This window comes from Buteo buteo, chromosome 11 (assembly GCF_964188355.1).
Source record: "Buteo buteo chromosome 11, bButBut1.hap1.1, whole genome shotgun sequence".
NCBI lineage: Eukaryota > Metazoa > Chordata > Aves > Accipitriformes > Accipitridae > Buteo > Buteo buteo.
In genome coordinates this window covers 42030926-42054575 of record NC_134181.1, presented here as the reverse complement: position 1 = coordinate 42054575, position 23650 = coordinate 42030926, and the positions used below count along the sequence as shown (strand labels likewise).

The window sequence follows — 23650 nt, the reverse complement described above, 5'->3', positions numbered from 1 at the left end:
CAATTAGCTGCAGTAGTATAGCTGCGTTTATTTTCAATTATATACTTTGGGGTTGATTTTTTTTTTTTGTTTGCCGTATGAAATCTTAAGTTAACATTGTAATTATTTCATTTAAAATAATAGCAATAAGTGTGCAGGCTTTATTAAAAGGAGAAATAAGACTTTAAAGACCCATTTTATCCTGTGTTTAGGATTAATAAAAGAGAAGTCTTGAATTTCTTTTTGACTTTATCAGAAAGTGACAGGGCCGTTGCTTGTGCCTGAAGTTTTGTGGGGTTTTTCTGGTTTATTTTGCAGTTAGAGAAGGACAGATTTTCCTTCTTCCGGAAACCTCTTGTGCCCCACCAAGATGTAATTATCTTAGCAGGGTGGTTTGGTCTTTCTGACTAGCCACAGCTGTGGGTAATCCAGCTGGTACAAGGACCGGAGGGAGCGGGTGGGAGGAGGCCGCCAGCTGCCATGTGTGGCTCGGAACCGGTTCCAGCCGGTTCTGTCACACAGCAAACCTCCCGCCAGCCAGAGGAGCCCACGGCACCGTGGCTCAGCCGTCTTCAAGGAAGAAAGCGGCGGCTGCTGGAGAAGGGGTGCGAAAAGCAAATGGCGGCGGGAAGCAGATGGTGGCGGGAAAAGCAAATGGCGGCCTACCCCGTGGGGTAGGGGACCCCCACCTCCTCCTCCACCCGCCACCTCACCGAGAAGGTGGGAGGGACCGAGTGAAACCTGCCATGAAAATGCGGGAAGTTGGGACTAGGAAGAAGGGAGGAGAGGTGTTTAACCCTGGGAAGGGTAAGAAAGGGTATTTATGCAACTATGGTTTGTTTTGTGGGGTTTTTTTGATTTTGTTTTGGTTTTTCCCTCAGTACCCAAATCAGCAATCAGAAGTTTATGTTAATCGGCAATGTAAGAAATGTTAGAAGATCTAAGGAAATACAACTCAAAATATTATGGTATTATTTCATAATCATTGGTGTGCCCTTGTCAGGTCATTTTTTTTCACAGAGAAATCAGAAATATGAGGGCTCAAATGACAGTGAAATGTTCTAACAGGTGTGCTGCTTAGGAAGAAAATATCACTCAGCCTTAACTAGAGAAATGAGCCAAGGAGTTCAGAGTATTTTATGTCCTTATTTCATATGATTAAATAACTGCTTTTAAGTGTTTACTCATTTGTGATTTTTATGACCAGCTTTTTTTTTTATGCAAGTTCATTTTTACAGCTTACTGTTAAGAATAGTTACCATTAAGTGCTTATACAGCAAAAATCACACCATACTGTCATTAGTTGTTCACTCGGCCAAATCTTTGAGATCCATGCTTCTGCAGGCATGTTTCCCATTTCATATGGGATTATACCTTAAATAACCTGTGATTTAGTTTAACATGTGACGGTTGGCTGATTTTTAAGGCCAAGTCTACCCACCAAGACTTTTTTTCTAAGAAAGTAGCATTAGTTTGAGGCAGTTAAACCTGCCATCATGAGACATGATGATGTGGCATTGAAGTGTGTGTGTGTGAGATGGGGGAAAATTTATTATGTTTTTTGCTAGTACATACCATTTTCTTTAGGGAACTGATGTAAACTTCACAGACTTCCTTTTATTTGTATAAAGTGTGCTGACACTGACAGACTTTGTCTGATAGCAAATATTTCCTAGGGAAACAGTTGCTGAAGCATACTTTTTTCCCACCAGCACAAGAGCAGCCTCTTGAGATCTCCACTGGTTTAGTGTTCATACTCAGTTTAAGATATTGGTATAGTCAACTTTTTGCTTTAATTGAGAAAGTGCTGTTAGAATTTTCTTCAGCCTAGCTTCAACTTTGGAAAACCCTGCCAAGTTTATACAGAAGAATTAGGAGCATATTAGTATGTACATTGTCATCCATTTCTTATCTATGTCTTCTAGGTATGCTTTTGAAGTAGAGATCATGCAGTTTTTCTAAACCTTGCAGAATGTATTTCCCCAGAAGGTTGCATGTGATTTTTAATTTTTTTGTTTTGTTTTGGCTGATCTCTAGCAGCTGCTATAGAAATAAACTATTGGAAAACTTTGAAGAATGGAGAAGTACAGTTCTTCCATCTAAATAAAGAAATACTGATTAGATATGAAATGTATAGGGAAAGCTTGTAAATTGCTCATGATAGTAAATAAACCACTAGCAACAAATGACCAGTTTTTCAGAATTTTGGAAACATAATATTTACCTTACTGGAAAATATTCCTTCATAACAAATTTCTGTATGTGATCCCTCGGGCAGTATGTTCAACTGCATGTTTAATGTATGAAGCGTACTTAAATGATGTTTGGCATATTGCTAGTGTGATTCATCTGTACAGGTGGACTTAGAAAGGCATCAAGCACTCCTTGTCAACCTGAATTGGTTATTGATTACTTTGCATGCTCACCGTTAGTTTTTTTTCAAAGCCACAGATTGTACAATTTCTGTAAAGAAATTTTGCACTTCTAAAGTGAACACAGAGAGTGGGTAACTTATTGCTCTAAATTTAGTGATGTGGGAGTATGTTTGCTGGAGTGAGGTTTTCTGAGAGGAGACAGTAATTATGGAAGTTTCAACACTTGAAATCATGCTGTGGATCACGTGAAGGAAAAATGGTTCACTGTTAATATTTGCTTAATACAATTTCCTGTTGTTCATATACTATACTATGCCATTTACATGCCAAAAATACAGGAATGCGTATTCTTTATCATGAAGTCCGAGAGAAACAGTGTATAGAAAAGAATCAGTGCTATGAATTGTCTTTGTTCAAGAAGAGCAGTTTGAAAAATAGGATGATGGATCATTCAGCAAGAAGAGTAGCACGGAGCAGAAAGGACTGTCAGAGATGAGGGGAAAATGCATATGTGAAGATCAGTATCAGTGACATCATCATAAGATTAGACAGTGATTCTCTATGACTAGTGTGGGAAAATAGAAAGTGGCAAAGTTACATGGAACCCAAAAGCTACAACGTTGATTTCAATATGATGGAAATTCAGCTGCTTAATCCCTTTAGGTTTACTGTCTTCAAAGACGGCTTTTAATTACATCTTAAGATGTAACTAGTAATTGTTGCTGTAATTATTTTCTAGGTGCTTGATGGATAAAAACTTTGTAAGAATTGGAAAATGGTTCATAAGACCCTATGACAAGGATGAGAAGCCTGTTAATAAAAGGTAAGGTGTTCTATATACATCAAGTACTGTTCCTGTCAATGTTGTGTATTACATGATGGTAATTTGATGCTGCATTGTGGTGGTAGTTTTTCCACTTCTTTTACTGTGTAACAAGTGAAAACACAGACACTATTTGTTCGTGTCAGTAATAAACGGAAAGCAATTAAGTAATTTTTCAGGTCATGTTATGATAATTTAAGATAAGAAGGTGAAGTTAGTATTTATCCCTTAACTCCACAGAAATACCACTTTTTAAAATACCTTTTGAATAGCATCTGCCTGTTTCTCTTGTTATACAACAGAATTCCAGGTAGTTAAAAAAATTATTTCAATTTCTGGACACTTAACCCCAATCTGACATTTTAAGCTGTAAAATAAGTAGTATATAGATTTACTTACATATTTTCTTTAAAGATGCCAGCCTTGATATACAGCTTTCACTGATTAGGCAGGCTGACAAATCAGACCTGTATTTCTGATTAATGCACTTCTTTTGCAGCAACATAACCGTGGAGAAGGGCTAGCTGTCTCCACTTGCTCATTGCTATTTCCTCTCCTAGCTCTAAAGGTTACAATGTTCTCAAATCTTCTGGTACTTGCATTTATAGTCATCCGCTAAACAAGTTCTGTCAAAAATAATCTGAGTTAAGCTGAAACACAGATTTTCTAACGGGAATCATTTTGACAGAACTGGGTTAGGAAGTGACTAAACATGCAGTTATACTGGAAGATTTGAAGGTAATGAGTAAGTGGAGATGAAGTGGGGTGGCAACTTCTTCATCCAGTGTAGCTACAGTCACAATAGCGTGTCTGATGGCAGCTCTAGGTACAGGTGGAAATTGTACTGTAGATCGTACATACCTTCTCTCATCTCTTATATCACTGCATTGTCTTAAAACAGAAATGTCTTACCTCTAATACAGTGTAATACTACAAATAGTTGGCTTCATTCTGTAACAGATTTTGTGTTAACCAGGTACTTCCAAACAGCAGTTGTTTGTAAGATATAATGCAGTAATTAAACATGAATTTGTCTCCTTTTCTAAAAAAAGAAAACATTAACATAGCATGGGGATATCTTTTTTTTTTTTTTGCTATTTACACTTTGTAGCTAAGCAGACTTACACTGTATACGTGTAACTCTTGATTTCACATCAATCTAATGGCAAAAGCCACTGAAAGGTCCAGGTTTTTCCACACCTTTCCCTGTCCTGGCTGTATGTAACCACCTTTCTCCCTCCCTTGTGTCTTCTTTCCTGCTTTTCCGATCACACCAAGATCTTGTTTAGTTTTCTGGAAGATTAATTCCCTAAAGTGACATAAGAAGTGGTGTCTTTTCCAGCTTCTGGAAGAGGGAGACAGCTCCTTTCAGCAAAAGCTATTTGCTTTATCAACTTTACTGCAGCCTTAGTGCTCAGATTAAATGTATTTGTGAGTCTCATGTCTGTTCCTGGTGTGTATCAATTTAAGAAGTGAAGCATCTGATACAGTAGATGGTGTCTTCAAAAACAGCAACAGCACTGGCATAGAAAGTATCATTACTCTAGAATTCTGGCAGAATTCTGTGTCTTATTTACATGTGTGTAACACTGAATCACTTGTACAGTGCAGTGATCCATAGGGGATAATTACATTTGTAAATATATGTACAGTATGCACATAAATATTTCTGATCTGGAACATGTTATAAAAAATAAATTCATGTTGAACTGAAATTGTATTTGATGTATTCCTGTATATAAAAGTGACATTCTTTTAGAGAATTTTAGGGTTGAATGGTAGACTCTTGATTTGAAGAAGGTAATGTTTATTGTTGGTTTGTGTGGGTTGGTGGTTTGTTTGGGGTTTTTTGTAAAGTACTTGTCACTATAGATCCTATGGATACACACCATTTTAAAAGCATTTATTTAGCAATAATAGCTATGGCCTAATTTGAGACAGGTTTTGTGTTGTTTCAGGTTGTTAATTTTTCTGCTATAAATATGTCATTGGAGTTAACTAATCTCACTGAAAGATGGTAGTGAAAACTGCAAAAGTTGACAGTAGTCAACTGTGGACGGTAGCAGCAAACAGCAGGAGGCTTTGGGGACTAATTTGTCCAGACACTTTTTATTTAATCTTTTAAGCTTTCTTTCTCCGTAATAGCACAAAAAGCTGTCTTTACACAAATTAAGTGATTCCTGTTAATTTCCATATAAATTCTTTGTGAAACTCTTGCTCTAAGCAGCTGCTTGCTGTAGGTAAAGCAATAAGGAGCAGTTGCAGGAAGAAGAGGCCAACTGAGAGTGTTTAGGTATTTTAACACTGTGGATAATGCCTTCATTAACAAAAAAAAGTGGTAATTTAAAAAATAGTAGCTAAACCCGTGTTAATATATAAAATACTAGAAATAAGTTGCATGTATGTACAGAGATTAGGTTGAAGTCTGGGAACAGGTAATCCCTGTTGAAAATGCATGCGCTATTCTCCTTGAATGGAGACAGAGATAGATCTATACAGATATGTACCCCCCTTGAATGGAGAAAAACTGAGCAGGTGTCATTCTGGCAAAGATATACAAATGGTTCTAAAGTCTGCTTTTATACTTTTACTTGTGGTGAAGTTAGTCATCTCAAATTTCCAACATCCTGAGTTACTAACTTCATTTCAGGAATATACTGAAAAGTCGTGGACTGGGTATAAATAAAGAGGGAAGGAGTTAAAACCCATGCCACTGGCTTTCAAGGAATAAATTCATTCAGGGCCTGTGATTTTTGTGAATGGCATTAAAGGAGAAGGGCGGGGAGGTCTGTGATTTTAGAATGAAGTCAAAGATGAAGTGGAGCATGGCAGTGGCCGTGACCTAGTTAGTCCTGAGATGTGAAAAGGAGGTCTAAGAACAATAGATGACCTTCCAAGGCAGTATTAGAAACAATATGCAAGATAAGCTTTTCTGGTCTTTTCAGGAGGAGTGATGGAACAGCAGAGGGAGTTAGACAGATCCGTATACTGTTTTGTTTTGCTTACTGTGCGAACCAGATGCTTTTGACAGGAAATTTAGCGCAGAAGTTGTGGGTTTTCTTTCCCGAGTATCTTTAATATTATGTGTCACTTACTAAATAGTTCTTTATGTTTTATTGTCTGTTCTACAGCAGTGCGTGTCTAAAATATGTTTCCACACTACTGCTGGAGAATGGCAAACTTGCTTACTTATCTATACAACTTCCTAAAGGAGATCTGTATGTTTGGGGTTTACAGAATTTGTCTAATACAAGGCATTGATAGTGCCTTCCAGTGTGTGGTGAAAATTCATCTTTACAGTCTATGCAGAATCACTTTCCAAGTTTTGTATGGGTTTTTTTGGTTTAGGAAAGCACCACCATAAATTGTTAACATCTTACTGACAAATTTATGACCATCTTATGCAAGAATCTTTGCTAATTATTTTTGTGATTGTTTTCTTGGTGTGTAGGAGGAAATTAAGGGAAAAAATCAGTTTGTTTTGAACTGTATGAGCAAGTTAACATAAGCTGTTAAGCTGGTTTTGATTTGCTTAAATGTAAAGAACATAGGAAAAAAATTGTTGCTTTTTGTAGCTTAAATAACTGATGGGTCATCTTCCCTTCCAAAAGTCTCTTAGGGTTTTTTAGCCTTAAGAAGAAAAAAAAAGTTCCATCAGAGAAATATTTTGAAGTAGAGTTTGTTTCTTTTTTTTGTTACTGGGCGAGAAGACTGAAGGATAGGAATGGTATCTAGGTAGCCACATTACCCTCTGCGTGCTTGAAATGGTGTGGCTGAAAGAGTGGAATTACAGTTAGGCTGCAGTGAAATATAGTTCTTTAATTTCAGTTTCCAAACAGATTTCTGTTTGTTACTGTCCCATAAAACAGTTGATTATGGCAACCTCATGTGATTCTGATAGAATATAGAAATTTCTGAGTTATGAGTGCATGGGCTGTATCCTAAGCATTCACTTGTCAACTCTCCTCCCTTAGATCTAATCCATGAACTTTTACCACTGTAACAGAGTTCAGTCAGTACATCCATATCCAGTTTTGCTCAATAGCTGTGTTCATTTCTTTGCAAGCATCAAACTGGGCACTAATCAGAGGCATCAAAACGTGAAGACTGCAGACACTTTTAAGCACTGCTTCCTCTTTGAGATCCTGGAAATTATCATTGCCTTCAGTTTTCTGGGAGTAGTCATAGGACTTAGCCAAGGAAAATCTAGATCAGTGATACCAAAATTGACATTCAGCGTTGTTGCAAGCAACGTTGCAAGCTGCATTCACTTTCTGCCATGTTAGGAACTCCTGTCAGTCAGTGTCTTCATCTGAAAACATCAGATTTAGTGAGCCCTAGAGAAGTGCAGTGCTGTGCCAGGAGGAATTGGGAACTAGTGGAACTAGTGCCTGTCTAAGGCTGGAGCACCTTGTCTGAATCTGATTTGGAGGTTTGGTCCTGGCACACAACATTCCACAGATAGTGTCTTTTGGCAAATGGTATTAAGCTGTTTCATTAAATGATGACATAATTCAGTAGAAGCATGGTAAAACAAGTTTAAGTGATCTATTTGAATTTTTAATAAGGTTTGAATTCTTCAGCTGAGAAATGGTAACTGATTGATTGCACATGTACAGTTCGCTGCAATGCAGTGAGAATATCTCAATTTAAAACTGGAGGTTTTAATTTTCTTGAATTTGAGAAAAATATGCCATATAAATTGTTTTAATTCTGCCAGTTTGTGTACTTGTATTTTAACCATGTTTTGAAAAATTCAGTAATGTGATCGTATGTGTTTCTTGAAAATGGTGTATAGTGATACTATAGTAATATGTGTGTTCAGTGTTGCCAACTAACACCATCATAAATGAGGAAAGACTAGGAAGGAAAGTAAGAAAAATCAGTCTGATTTAATTTTAAATAATGCGTGCTTATTCCTGACTTGTCAAAATAAATGTGATAGAAATACTGAGTAATAAGAAATACCGCGTATTTTTCAATAATTCTTCCTACCCCTGTAAAAATAAGCTTTTCTATTTCAGTTTAAGAGGCTTAGTTCCCAGACAAATATTTTCATATTTTTGAAGTTTAAATTCTGAAATGTTATGTTCATCTTCGCTGAGTTTCTTCTCAGTCTTACGGTTTCAGTAAAATCATACACCAAGCTAGCGTATTATATCTGTGGTTGGTTGGTTTTTCGGTTTTGATTTTTTTTTTAATTTTTTTTTTAATTTGGTAATCTTGTGTGTGCTAAAGCTGACTTAATTCTTACCTACCCTGAAATACTGGGTAGCGTACCCAATGGAATATGGTCTGCATTCCTATTTTAGCAGAAGGAATAGGTATAAAATACAGATTATAAAATAAAGAGTTCTCACATGCAGTTTCTAAACAAAAGCTGGCATCATTGATATCAGTGTGCTTATATTAATAATATGTTTTAAAGCAATTTAATATAATCAAGTATATTAATCCAATACCATTAATAAATATAATGTATTTTTAAGTTTTATAGACAGAAGACAGTAAAACATTATTAACAACTTAAGGATAATATTAAGATGGTTTGGGAAAATGCTATTCAAGCACTACCATTTGAAGTACTATTATCTGTTGCAGATATATGCTACTGGTGGTCTTGGGTTATTTTGTTTGTGTCACGTTCCAAAAATCTTGTATGTAAAATTCTTGATAGAAAATGTTAGCATGCTGTGCAGGAAAAAAACATTGTGGACTGAAGGTCTTAATGTTCACATGCTTTATTGCCAAAGTAACTTTCTAGATAAGCTATAAATTAAGGAGTGTGCTGTATTGAATTGTCTGATGTTTTTCATTTAATAATGAAAATAATAAAACAGTATTTTCTAAAAGAACTCTCACAGAGCATACTGTAAAATTTTCATTGAATATATTAAATATATGACCCAGTTTGCATTACCTCTGCACAGCTCTATATTATGGTATGTAGCTACAGCTGTTACTTTTTATGGATGTCCTTCAATAAATGAAACAGGAAGCTGGATTGGTATACTTGTAGCAGCTACCACTGAGGGCTACTTTCGTCATGGTAATGACCCAACCTTTTCATCTTCTTTTCCTGGGGTAAGAGCATTAAAAAGACAGTGGCAAAGCAACCCCAGGCACCGATTCTTCAGATTCCTTGACCCTTGCCAATCAAGATAAAGTCCTGGGAACAATAGAAAGACTCCCCACATGGGGTCATTGGGAAGATGTCACTGGAGCAGTGCTTCTAGTATGCTGCATATACCCACTGCAGCTGATTCAAATGGTGCTGTGGAGTGTCTTAACACAGCTGTTTGCTGAATGCATGCAACTGGGCCAGACAGCAAAGATAAAAGATAAGGGACATTTATAGGTGTGCCATTGGTTGCTCAGTCCTGTGATATTTTGCATTTTTTTGATAGACGTGAGTTTGAAATTCCTTCTTTTCAAGTTAAGTATACCCTTGTTGTGATAACGGGTGTTACATTATTGCAGTGACTTCTTTGTAGGGATGCAGCATTATCTTAAAGCAGGACTGCTGCTCATGAAATTTATTGTGGTATTTGCACTGTGTGTTTTGGAGTACCTGTGTGTCTCTGGCAGCCACAATGTAGATTGTGGGTCCCTGATTCCATATAGAAATTCCAAAACGTGGGCAGAATGGTATGAGCAGGAGGGTATGCAGCAAGAATTGGCAGTGGTTGGTAAGCTGGTGTGGCAGAATCTTGTAAAAGGTTGTTTGTAAGCTCCAGTTGTTTGGCTCCTAGTGAGCTTCCAACACAGAAGCAAGATACTACTGACCAACATCTACCAGTTTGAAATGAATTGTTAGCAGAATTCTTATCCTTTTCTGTCTTGAGAAAAATACCATCTGGCCTACTGCCTCTAAAGGTAGCCTTGTTTTCCTGTGCTGTACTTGAGCCCGTAGAAATACTCAAGGTGCTGTCACAGAGTATCATGGGGCTTTCACAAGTTTGCTTTTGGTGAGGTGCCTGAGACTTTCAATTGCCTTTTTCCTTCTGAAATACTCTGAATCCACCTATTTTTAGCATATATTTATAGCTACCATTTCCTTGTAGGATTTTGAGGAAGCCAGGATATACGGGTTATGTGTGTTGAGATCTTTGTGTTTCCATGTGCAGCCAGTTACACAGTTCAGGTCACCTCTTTCACCATTTTGGGAGGATATGGAGGCATATACTTCTGTGGATTCCAGTTTATAATGCAGATCAGTTATCTCTAGACTTTTGAAGTTAAGGATCTTTTTACTGATCTAAGGAATGTAAATGAACAAATGCATAAAGCTGCTCTTGTCATCTTTAACTTCTGGATTTTGTAAAACCTTCTCTTGTAGTTATTATTTGCTGGTGACATTTATTGTATATACAAATATTTATATATATAAGGGTACTGGAATGTCTACATATATTCCAAATATTTGCATTACTTAATGTAGTTGAGACTGTACATTATTTTTCATGCTTTTGTAACTTTTCTAAAAGATAGTTATTTAAACAGTTGAAATATTTTGAACTAGGGGTATACAAATGGCAAGTAGTTCAAGAAAATCAGCTGCACATTTCTGTTGTCTGTTTCTTCTTTTTTTGTGCCTTATTTTTATTTATGTAGTTTAGAAGTGACTTAGTATCTTCATTAAGTGTTTTTGGATACACTTGTGTCAGACACTTGAACTTCAATAATTATATATGAAGCCTGGCTTAATCAGGACTTGGTGACCAATTAGTGAAGTCCCACTAATGTTTAAGCTGCTTTTCTCATTATACACTCACTATTGGCACTGTATATAAAGGATAAACTAAGTGCCCCTGATGTGCTGTTAATTAGATTTGTCAGGACTCCCAGTTGCACTGTCTGCCAAACACAAGTGTTGTCACTTACTGTATCAGTAATGAATTGACTTAAGGGCTTTTGTAGATATTTAGAGGGCCTTAGTTTTGAATACTTAAATCTGTTGGAACTATTATTGTAGTTACAGCTATAGCTCTGCTTAGTGTACTGCAAGAACCTCCACAAACAATAGATACCGGCTTTCTTAAATTTCTGAAAATCAAGCTGGATTTTGTGCTTAAACTAATTTAAGATCCTTGTAGGTGGTATGGGGTCTTTTGAGTTCTGCAAAAACAGTGGCACTACAGGATTTGTTTTCAGTCCAATTCAGAAGCAAATACACTTCCTCATATTCCCAAATAAAATTGGTACCTAAAGCCGAAAAATTCTTCAATCTTTCTCCAAAAATAGGAAAGAAAACTTCAGCTGAAACCAATTCCATTGAATTATTTCAGTCAACAATAATACCTTTTGCATTTATTTTTCTGACACTTTTATGCCTTATTTTAAAATAACTTAATCTTGAAATACAACTTTGTTTCAGAACAGAGTTATTTAGGTTATTTATTCTGAAAGTCTGTTTTCTGATGCTTATGTTCACTTAAAAAAAATTTGCTAACCTTTATTTTCTGAAGATATGGAATTGTACTGCAATATGTTTGATTGTTTTTTTTCCTCTTTTAGCCAGTATGGAACCATTTCATTCTTGATTAATCTGTCTGCTAGCACACCTTCAAGCATTAATGCCATTTTTGCTATCTTGTTCATTGTAACTGGTTGAAATCATGATTTCTGACTATTTTTTTTCCTTTCCATCCCTCAAATCTTTCTTTACCAGTCTTTGTCTTCCTCTGAATCAGGTTTGGTTGCATATACCTTTAGTGAGTTCTCTTGAATGTGAGCTGTAGCAGGTAGTATGTCAGCACAGTGTTCTGTGCATCTTGGTAGTCTGTAGAACAGGTTTTTAAAATACTGCAAAATAATGTCATCTTTGTGCAATACCACACTATCCATTAGGCACTGTGCAGTCACGTTGCTTGTTTAAGAAATCATCAGATGTTGTGATCTAAATGGGCTATTCTGTGGCTGATATATCAAAAAAGTTGTGGAAATGCTTATTTTTGAGAGATAATTGGCTGGAACCATTTCCAAAGTTGAAGAGAAAGCTGAACTAGTCTTCTGAATGCTTTTAGTGTTTTGGCTTATTAAATTTTCCAATTCAGCATAATAACGGTTTTAAAGTAACTTGTCTTGGTATTAATTTACTGCTAGTTTAAAAGATAGAGAACCTGAGTGAACACTTGGTATATCGTATATAATCTAAATAAGGCTATATAAAACCAATTCTTCTGTGTAGGGCTAGTAATATAAATAAACCTATCTTCTTCCTTTTAGTAATGAACCAGTGAGCTGTAGGCCATCCTTTTCATGACTGAAATGAACATTGCAGAGGACCAATCTGCTGACGTACAGTAATTACAGAGTAGATACATCTTAAAATATGTCATCATTAATGAACTCTGTTAGCTTCAATTTACTTGGCAACTGAGTAAAGCAAAATACATTCTGAAGGATGGCTCCAGTCCATTGTTGAAAGTACAGAAGTAATGCTCGCTTAGGCTTTCGAGTTACCTCATCCCACCTTTCTCCTTTCTGTTTGCTTCTGAGGGTTTGTTCTGTTCTCCTACGTGATCACTGTAACTGAACTCTGTTCTGAGCTCGGTAATATTTTTTTAAACATGTCTAGAATGGGAGGAGCGACAGTTAGAGCAGTTATGTTTGGGGGTACAAACTGGATAGAGTTTGATTAGTAAAGTGTATTGAGAAGCCACTGGTTGTTATTCTTCGATGCTTTCTCCGAGTACATTGTAGCAAGAGTATTGACTGGTGACTAGGCTTTTACTTTTCGTCTTTGAAAAATCTCATGTTGGAAAAGGTCTAGCGTTTTCATTGAGAAGTGAGGGGCAGGATGGGTAGGAAGGAATAAGTTCTGGCAACAGATGTGTGATCAGTTGCCTGCATAACTTTGTCAAACTGAGATTTTGCAGTGAATTGTTGAGTAATTTTGCCCTTAGAGGGCAAAACCTCAGTTAAAAGTCTCCTGTCCTCCTGCTAGGAGTTGCTCAGTATGCCTTGTTCCTTCAGTCTGAACTTCAGACAAGTTATATGTGGTCTAAGCCTGAGGCAGGATGAAGAGCATGTGTGGAGCAGGTCATTTCTCAATCACAAATGCTGGGTAACTTTCAAGTGCTCTTAGTTTGACGGAGAAGTGACTTTGTATGTTCTGAGTGTATGCACTTATGAAGTTGAGAAATCCTGGACAAGTGAGCAAACACTGGATAAAATTCTGAAAAAGAAAACTAGAGCCATTTGCTGTGTTTGGGTCTGAGCTGACTAGATTCATGTTAGGTTGGATATATCCGCTTGTATGGCTCTCCTGCTTCTGACTTAAAATGTAGGCAGTCTTTCACACTGTAACTCATAGCAGACGTTATATTTATGCTAAGTTTTCTTTCTGAAAAATCAGTTAACTTAAAAAATACCTATAAATAAATCAGACTGCATTTAGTCTCTCTAGACTTTACCCTGATAATAAAGCTAAGACTGAGTGATTAATAAGGAGTAGACCTTTTTTCCAGGTGCCCAGCAAAGAGCTCATCTCTTCGAGTATTGACAAACTCATCTTCTTTACCAATAATATGCTTCATACTGCCATCTACTGACATCACGTTTTGTCATTGCAGCAGGGTTCAAATCATGGCTTGCCTCTGTGGTAAAACATGTGGTGCAAACTGCTTTGTTATAATTATACCTCTGCAGATTTGCCATTATAATACTTGGATGTGGATACTGTTCTTCAGGATTTAAAGTACTACTTTTGGATTAGCTTATGTCTGTTACAAAGAGTTTACATTACATAGGAGAAGGGCACTCTAAATCCTGAAACTGTGTTTGTGTAGAATTACTTCTGTCAATATTTTGGTCAAGGTTCATCTGTCCAAGGAATTGCAGATGAAGTATACTCTGATCTCAAATCACTTGTGTGGCAATGCTTTTTGATCCTTAGTGATCTGGAAGAAAAAAACCCAGTCATTGCTTATGCATCATTGGATTTAGTGGTATCTGTGTGAACCTCTTCTGTGTGTGACTTTCAAGATATTTTCTTCCTATATGAGTATACTTCCCCCTTTCCTCTCCACCCTTTTTTTCTTGGCTTGTCATTCAAGTTTTCTGTGGATTTCTGAGAACCAGTTCAGATCTGGAATAAAAAGCAGTTTTCTTACGGTATATTGTTTAATGATTGCCATCTTTAAGTTCAGCAGCGCACTACTAGATACCAGAATAGTTAGGAAAATTGAAACTTGCATGGAGAACAATTGCCCCCTCTTGATTTTCTTTTTTTAACAGTCTGAATGTCATGGTGACAGGTTTTCTTTTGGAATTTACTCCCAGAGTGGGGGAAGGCATTCCATGAGAAGTGGCAGCCACCACCTTGTAGGTGGCTATGTGAATCATTCAAGGACTTCCAAAATACCGTCTCCTGATTCATGACATGACACGGGTGAGAGACTAATCTTAATGGCCACTCTGACTGCAGTCATGGCAGGACTGTTTGGAGAAGAATCTTAGAAGGACAAGATGGCAATTCAGGAGTAGATTGAATTTCCCACCAGAGAAGGGAATTTTCTGTTGTCTTTGAGGAAAGCAAGTTGCAAAAATTACTTGGAGGGATCTCATTTCTTTTAATCTCTTCATGTTACCAGCTGTTAAAGACATTGGGAACTGCAAGTGTTTTTTGGATGATTATATCAGTACATTTAATTATATAATTTCCATCTGTTGACTAGAAAGCTGATGGAGAAGATCTCATGGAAGAGCATTAATTTTTTTTTCGTTGTTGAAGGATCCAACAGTCTAATTTATGGAATTGGATATCTAGTGCATGGAATTATCTTTTTACTAGTCTTCAGATTATGTAGAAACATGTCTGTGTGCCCACACAATGTTGCTTAAACCACGTTTATGATCTGATGTTTTGAAGCGCAGTTCCATAGCACAGGGGCATACAGTAAAATTATTTACTGTCCCACCCAATTCCTAGAATAAGATTTAATTTAGGAAGGAGTGGAAATGTTGCCAGAAGAGTTTCAGATCCTTTCTACTTTGGACACAGCCATGAGGCAGACGTGGCATTTAATCAAGTAAGATAAAAAACAGTGTAATATAGTCACTCTGGATGTTTCAGGAAGCTGTCTGCTATTGTGTGCTTCTAGTTTCTTAAAAGGAAATATACCCAGATACTCTTCTTAAATAATACCTTCACGTAAAAATTGTCTCCAGCAGTGGTCAAAAGTGGAACAGCTTGGGGAAGACTATAAGGTCATGCCAAGAATACAGTTATTTTTCTGTACGCTTGATCAGCTTCCTGCTGGTTTTGGCAATACAACTTGACATATTTTTGTGTTTAACAACTGTTGATGAATTTTTCTTTTGTGAGTTTAATTGAGTTTGAACCCCCACAGAATTTCAGCATGCACAAATACTTGTTGGTAATTAATACCATAGCTCATCTATGCAATGGGTGGAAAGAAGTCTGTGGTTTTTGTTTTAATTTTTCATTCATTAGTGTAGTGTTAGGTCTTCTACTTCCCGTATGAAGGAGAGAATGTAACTAACTGTATTCTTCTTTGTCTCAGTCCTTTTGATTTTAGTACATGTCTGTTCTCTCCCTTTTCAGTTAATCTCATTCCCAATGAGACTCCTTACGGATTTACTGTTCTTTGTATGGAAATCATTCCATATTTCTTATCTTTCTTGTTACCTCCTTGTGCATCTCTTATTTCTACTGTCATTCCTTTAGATTGAGGAGATTCAGAATGGCACCTGGTTTTATAGGAATACTTCATGGTTTTCTGGGCTGTTGCAATGGCATCTTCTGTTTGTACTGCATCCTTTTCCAAATTCTGAATGGTGTTGTGGTTTTTGTTTGGGATTTTTTTTGTTATTTCTGAACTGATGTATCTCTGTAAAAATGCTTACTATAGATTCAAGAACTTCTTTCCTGACCAGTAATATATTGTTCAAAGCCAGAATTCCTAAGAAAGAATTCTGCCATGTGCCCCCGCCCCCCCCCCCCCCCCCCTTCTGTATGTTTATATTGAATTTCATGTGTGGTTTTCTTTTTCCTTGTACAGTCACTAACTCTTGTGAAGTTGTACTGCAGTTCTTTGCCTTAAGTTCTGGTTTTCATATTTTTTCAGTGTCATAGTAGTAGCAGAATTTGTTACTATGCTGTTCACCCTATTCTTCTAATTGTCATTATTTAGCCTTAATAATCCTGACGTTTCTTTTAAATGCAAAGTTAAGTCAAGGACTGTGTCTCAATACTGTGAAGAACTCAAAGGAGGCTAAGTGATCTCAGGAGAGGTACTTAAGTAGCTGTAGTGTTTGTATAAATGAGAGAACTAAAAGAACTAATTAAAATAAGCTGGAGAAATGTATAAACTACCCGCACAGACCTGTTTAATCCAAACCTGCAGGACCTTTATTGTATTAATCATAAAAATCAGTAGAGAAATAAATATCTTACTGATGGAATTTACCATAGACAAAGCTATTCTAAATGAAGGAATTAAATACTGTAAAACAGTGACTGAGAAATTCTACTAGCCAATGGGTTTAGTTATCTGTTCCCCCACCCTGTGCATCACGTTTTAATTTTATTTACAGGGGATAACACTAATACTGTTAATGGGACTAAATCTCTCTTCTTCTATTATAGTGAATGTTTACTTAATATGTAATACATCGTGCAGTATAGCAGGATTTTCTGTTGTACTTCATTTTTCTTAAGGCCACTATTCTTACAAAAATGTGAATGTTCACAATCATGTCACGCATACACTGGTAATTTCAGCTGTATTCTCATTTTCCCTTTATGTAGCATTTATGATCTTTGAAGATTCATTTTGGATGTAAATGACTAGTTTAAGAGTATAAAAAGAAAAATCTATTTAATGTTCCAAATTTGAATGACTGTTTTGTGTGAGTGGAGATGATTTACTTTGAGTTGAAAAATAAACTAGTCAATCCTTTTACAATATACTGTCATAACAGCGATCTGGGAAGAAGTGTGTTAGTTTGGTGATTTTTGTTTTGTTCAAGTTGAAAACTGTAAACCACTGTTTTGAGGCTGGACTGACTTTTTAATGGTAATTTTTTTTGTGTGAAATTCTTTTGATTATATATTAATTTTTAAGAACACCTTCATATACTGCAGCTTTGTCATTTGTGTGGTATTACAGAAAAATCCAACTCTCCTGGAGATCAGATGGACCAATAAACTGTTCACCAAACCTCTGTAGTTATTTTAGAATCTATTTCTGATACAGTGCAATCAACAGCAACAAAAAATTAGGAATAGCATTGCTTTATTTTAGACTGTCGTAATGCCTTTCTTCTTTCTGACAGCATGCTTTATATTACTTACACGATCGTATGACCTGTCTACTACTTGGAGTTCTGTTTTTTGGGTTTTGGTTTTTTTTTTTTCCTCTCCCAGTTTTGCTGTGGATTGCTTTAATAAAGCTGAGGATACAATTTCTGTGATGCAAAACTCGAGATTAAACTAAGAATACTTGGCTTGTACCACCTTTGGAGCCAGGGGGATGATATTCTTTTTTCACTGTCTCATGTTACAAGAGGTTTTGAGATACAGTTATTTCACGCTTTAAAATAATTTCAGAGTTCTTTTAAGAGGGTTAAGCATTACTCTTTAAATGGCAAAGTTTATAATTTGAAGAAAAAATCCGGACCAAAGTATTTTTAAAATAACAATGTTTTCTATAAATGTTAATAAACAATTAGAATCACAACTGAAATCAAGTGCTGAGGCAGTTGGCAATGTTGCAGTAATTTCACCTGTCTTTACACTTTGCAGATGCATACTTTACTGAAATTCCATTACTTTGTTTTGAAAAGTACTAAGCTGACTTTGTTGATGTGATTTTACTGTTAAGCTTTTAAATATTATTACTTTTTATAAAGGTCTCTATAAAAGCCAGTAAATGAACTTTACATACTGCATTGGTAGCATATTAAAGCAAATAAATAGATTAAAGCAATTTATAGCAAAAAGTACACTGGAAATGTAAACATATATTAAGCAAGAAAAAGATGTGGTTAGTTACACAAAACAACTAGAAGATCAGAGAGAGTCAGCCTTATTTATTAAACAGTCAGATGGCACTGCAAAATAGTAAGATCAATGTCATTCTGCCAAAAGCAACTGAACTGTCTAAAAGACTCTTCTTTCTTCTGCTGTTCCTAAATCTGTAAGATAATTTTTCATTGTAGTTGAAAATCTTGGGAAACTTGTTTTGGGGGGCAGTTAATAGCATCTGTGTGATTTAATATGCGGGTAGCCACTTGTAGGGTTTTCAGACATGTTTAGGCACCTACTTCATGTTTATTTCAGTTGGAGTAGGGCATTATTTGTTTCTTTAAGATCCTGCTTGGTGTCTTTTCCTGTCTTACAGCAACTAATTGCTTTTAAAATCTAGCTCCAAAGTTAGTTGGTGGCCTAAGTCCTGTGTTCAGGAGTAAAGAATGTTAAATCCAACTGAGAGTTTGTGAGATTTAGTATTTTAAATGCCTGAGTGGTTGGGGGTTTTTTGGGGGGGGGGGACTTAAACTTTTTTGGAAAGTTTTATATTAATTTTGTCAGCGTACTCCTGTTAGCTGTCTTTCACAGTCAGCTTCTCAAGCAATTTCTGTTGAATGAGGAAGGCTTTTCCAACTGTTTTTGAGAATGGCAATAGAAATACGTATTTGTTAAAATTTTTACTTATGGATAGGATTATTTAACTTTGTGTTCATATGGCTCTGTGTGTGCATATGTGCTCATAATCTCAAAATATAATTTTTATGCACGTAGCTTGTCAGCAAGCTAGAGAATATAGTTCAAGAGCAAAGAACCCTCAGCTGACACACTGTTCTTCCTGGCTTTCTTTGTTTTGAAACAATTCTGGAGCATCTGTCATTGTTTCACACAATTTCCTGTAAAGCTGCCTGTGGCAGTTGCACTCATTCTTTATTACCCAAGGGCTTTGCTAGCTATAAAATAATGTATCTGACTACCTAATAGCCTAATATTCAGCCTTGCCTGGAGAAGTGGGAGTGGAAAGCTGTTTTTACTTTCTTTTTTGCTGACCATGCAAACCTGACCCTATCTGAGAAGCTTTTATCTGTATTGTCAATGATGTAGAAGGGATTTCCTATGATAATGGCTTTTCTAGCTACTAGATGGCCCCTTCTATGTACCAAAGAATGGCACTGATCAAATTATATTAAAGTTCTGCCTTAATACAGATGACACATCTGTATGTGATTATCTTTTTAACAACCTCTTGTTTTTTTGCTTTGTTTGTTTATTAGTTTAGAGGCCTCTTATAAACTGTAAAAATGGTACAAAAATATGATGCCTACAGATGCCTAGACTCTGCTTGTAGGACCATTACGGCATATGCACACACGTTACATCATCTGTACATATCTATAGATAGATACATGTTGCCACTGTTCTTTTTAACTAGATTTTTTTTTGGTAAGGAAAATAATTTTCAGAAATTTTTAGTGAAAAACTGCAGTGCATACGCAGAGCTGCTCTTCTATTTTTGTAGTTAAATAAATGAATGTGTTTTCCTGTAGAAATTTTTCTATAAAAATCTAAATAACAGCAGTTAAAATTAATGTAAATTTCCAAAGCCAAATGGTATTGCTTAAAGATCAAGATGTGGTAAGCACTTCACTGTTAGTTAATTTTGCATATGAACAGTTCCATTGGGATTACTTATGAAACCTTATAAAGGTATGTTTGAAGAATTAAGTTACACTTATATGTGTCAGTGCTGGAAAACCCCAACCATGGACCTACTGTACTAGTATGCCCTATAACTGGATGTTATTAAAAACAAACAAAAAAACCCCAAACACAACAAAAAACGTGTCCTAAAAAATTAAAAATCATAGAGCAAAGGAATACTTAACCACCATTTAGTTATTTTTCTTTCAAATTAGTTACTTGTAAATGAAAAAAAGTTAATACAGGTTTGACTTACCATGAAGTAGGCCTCATGAGTAATGAAAAGTGAAATAAACTAATGAGAGTAGTGGTCAGGAAACACAGTTTTGTGGGTGAATTTCTCACAGTGAGCATAAACGATATACATTGTACTGTAGAAAGCAAAAGTGCAGTGTGTTCTGAACTAGGGTAAATAGTGAGATGAGAAATACATTTTGAATATTTCAGTTACAACATCATGTAAAAAGTATTGTGTGTGATGCATGCCAGTTTTAATAGTACTCTGACTCCTTCATCTGCAGTTTGATTATTTCAAGTTCTTATTTAAAAAACACTTGAGCCGCACATAATTTCAGAATATCACATTCCATTGAAGCCATTGTAACCACATGATTGTTTAAAGTTATGTCCTTACTTCCTTGTCTGGCTGAATTAGGATACAGTCTTCATTTGTACATTCCAAACTCATGAGCAGCTTCAAAGAGATTCTTTTCCCAGCCAAATAGCCTGCCAGTGATACTTCAGCTTTCTGATCTGAATGTGGAATTGAAATCTCCATTTTAAATTGAGCAACTTTTTGGACTGTTTCCTGAAGTAGGTATTAGCTATGTTTGGAATATAAGATTGTGTGGTACACTGTAAAGGCTTAACTAGCATATAAGCTGCCTAATTCACTTCTGGACTTTCCACTTGCAAAGCAATTCAGCAATCCTGAATGTGTATTAGTAAAACCTCTCTGTATGTACCAACACATATGAAAACAGGAATTGCGTGTTCGTGTTACATATTCATGTTCTACTTGTAATGCATATCTTATGCTAGAGACTTACTATTCACATGTTTTTGTGATTAATTAATCATATACCAGTCATATACCTGTACAATCTTTAAAATTTCCCAATGTGATGTTAGGTTCCAAAGTACACCATATGTTTTGCTATATTTACTCATAGGATGAAGGGAGTTAGCTTCTTCCTCCCTCCTCCCTATGTGACCTTTAGATTTTGTAAAGGTGATTATTTGAGATTGGTAATATATGGGGGTATATATATATATGTCTCTGTATGTGTTTGCAGAAATACCGTGATCTCATCACTATTGTGTTATTTCTTTTTTCTAATTAAAATTTGATATTGTTGGATTTTTTTTGTTGGCAGAATTCACACAATATAGTTTGCATTTCAAGAAGCACTTCAAAAATGCAGTCATATTTTTAGGAGCTTAATTTTAGATTGAATTTTGTGGCCAGATGACTTTACAATTTAAGTCAATATTTAGATTTTTCTTGTTTGCCACTTGCTCTGATGTAGTCTTCATAGTAGATAGTATCATTTTAAGAACCGTAACAAAATCTTTTTGATTAAAATTTTGCCTTTCAACAGTAGCATTGTGAAAACATTTGCAAATGGTTGAAAAATGTTAGCCGAGCTGTTCCACCCAGGTCATTTTAATATTGGGGGGAGTGTTGTTGAAAGTAAGAAAGGAATGCAGGTAGTCTGATTCTTTTCCAAGGAAATAAATTATTCTAATGCAGAGTTCATATTTTCTATCTGCATCTTCAGAAGCAGGTATACTATAGTATTATTTACCATTTGTCAAAGTCCCATTGTGCTAGGCTAATCAATTAAAACACAACCACCACCTTACCATCGAAGTCTAAAGTGACACAAGAGGAAACAGCTGAGGCAATGTAAGAAAACTGCAATACAGGATTGACCTCCATAATAGATGGCAATTTGACCGCCTCCAAGCAGTGGCATAAAACACTTAGTAGGATCGGCTGTGTAATAATTTGCCCATAGGTGTTAAGCTGTGAACTGAAAGGCTGATATAGGCAGGCAGAAGTAACAAGGACAAGGCAAATGAACATGGACTTTATTCTCTTCTCTTAGTTTGTAGTACGCTCTCTAGCCTTTACTAGCTCACTCTGTCTGTTGGTTTAAAACAGAAAATGAATGACCCTGCCCTGAGGTACAGGGTGGGAATGCATGAAGGGTAATCCTAAATCTTTTCCTGACTATTTCTAGTGCTTTTATGTGGTTATCCTTTTTTAACCCAGGCCACTTAATTCCATATGAGAGGGGTTGGCTCTTATTTGTGTGTTCACAGGTAGAGAATGTGAAGGTGTAGTACAAAGTTGTCTTAAATAGGCTAACAGAAGTAAACATGAGCCTTTTTTTCATCCTGTCCTCTGGAAGAAGAGGGTCAAATCATGTTAGTGTTTAAACCAAGCTAATACTATTGCAGAGTAGTCACTCTTTCTGGGAGTCTGGAACTCACAGGCTTACGGCTTATATGTGCCTCCGTGGTGCCAAATTTGGTTTCTTCAGCTCAATGGTTGCAGTCTGTGCTTCTACAAGGAAAGACATCATAGAGAAATCTGTTTCTTCAAGTGACCTAAATAATTCTCCTTATTCCTAAACTCAGCTATGTGTTACTCTTTGCACATGGAACATTAATAGGATCAGATAATATCGAAGACTTGTGGGTTTTTTTCATAATTATCTGTTTAACCTTGTGATTGAGGGTAATGTATCTTCTCCATCTGTTACTAATTCAGCTGAAGTAAAACTAGTTTGTCTGTTTGAAGGCTGTTGGCTTAAATGCTGATGAATAACCGTGAGAAGCCATGAATAATGTAATTAACTGACTTTGTATCATTTTTAAAGGTAAAAATGGTTATTGATGCAGGCCACCAGTATGAATTCTAGGTCAAAAAATTTCAAAGCTATGTTAATTCTGATAGATGTTTTGCAATCATTGTGTGAAGGAATTTTGTAGATGCTGTTTCAACTTCCATGTTCTGAAACTCATCACCGCACTTCACACTAATGAGCAGACTGGGGAAAGAAGCCAAGAAATTAATGGACCATAGAAACTAAATTACCCTTTCAACCCTGAAGGAAGTCTTCCCTCATACTCAACTCATGAATTGATCCATACACAAGGAAAACAGAACCTGCTAAAGCCATTTGACGGCAGTGTCTTGCCTTGGTATTAAATCTGCATAGTTTTTACAAAACCAGACTGTGTCTTGTTTCTAAATAATTTTCGTAGATTTAGATTTATTTCGAACTTCCATATGTAATAAAATCTAGCATCTATCTGAAGTTTTTTTTTTGGTTTGTTTTTTTTTTTTTTTTCCCCTCCTATATTCATCAGAATTCCCGTGGCTGCTGGAAAATTGAAATCCTTTCTGGTTTGTGAAGAGAGGTTTAGAAATGGAAATTCTATGGCTAGCTTGGATCAATATTGCACTACTTAACGATCAGCCTCTGTTACGTTATAGAAGAACAAATTGTGAGGAAAAACATAGTTAACTACAAAGTTCTCATGAGACACATGTTTTTAGGTACTTTAAGAATCTTGGTATTGTTTGCTTAAGAAAAAATAAAGCTGTACGGAATCCGGTCTGCAATTAGTTTCATATGGTTTAATTCTTTGGCAACAACTGTAGCGTGTATGCTGTACCCAACCAGGGCTGTATAATAGTTCATATGTAGGCATCAGTAGCTAGCTACAATACTAGCCGTTACTTGCAGTGAGGCACTGTTGTTA

General features: G+C 36.1%; 1 protein-coding gene across 2 annotated transcripts in view; it reads left to right on the top strand.

Annotated features, from left to right (window-relative positions):
* The window catches only part of MED13L (mediator complex subunit 13L), a 204047-nt gene that overhangs the window by 98607 nt on the left and 81790 nt on the right, over positions 1–23650 (top strand). For both annotated transcript variants that reach the window (XM_075041838.1, XM_075041839.1), the window contains exon 4: positions 3094–3177. In XM_075041838.1, coding sequence (XP_074897939.1) covers positions 3094–3177 — 84 coding nt within the window. The remainder of the gene's footprint in view (positions 1–3093; positions 3178–23650) is intronic.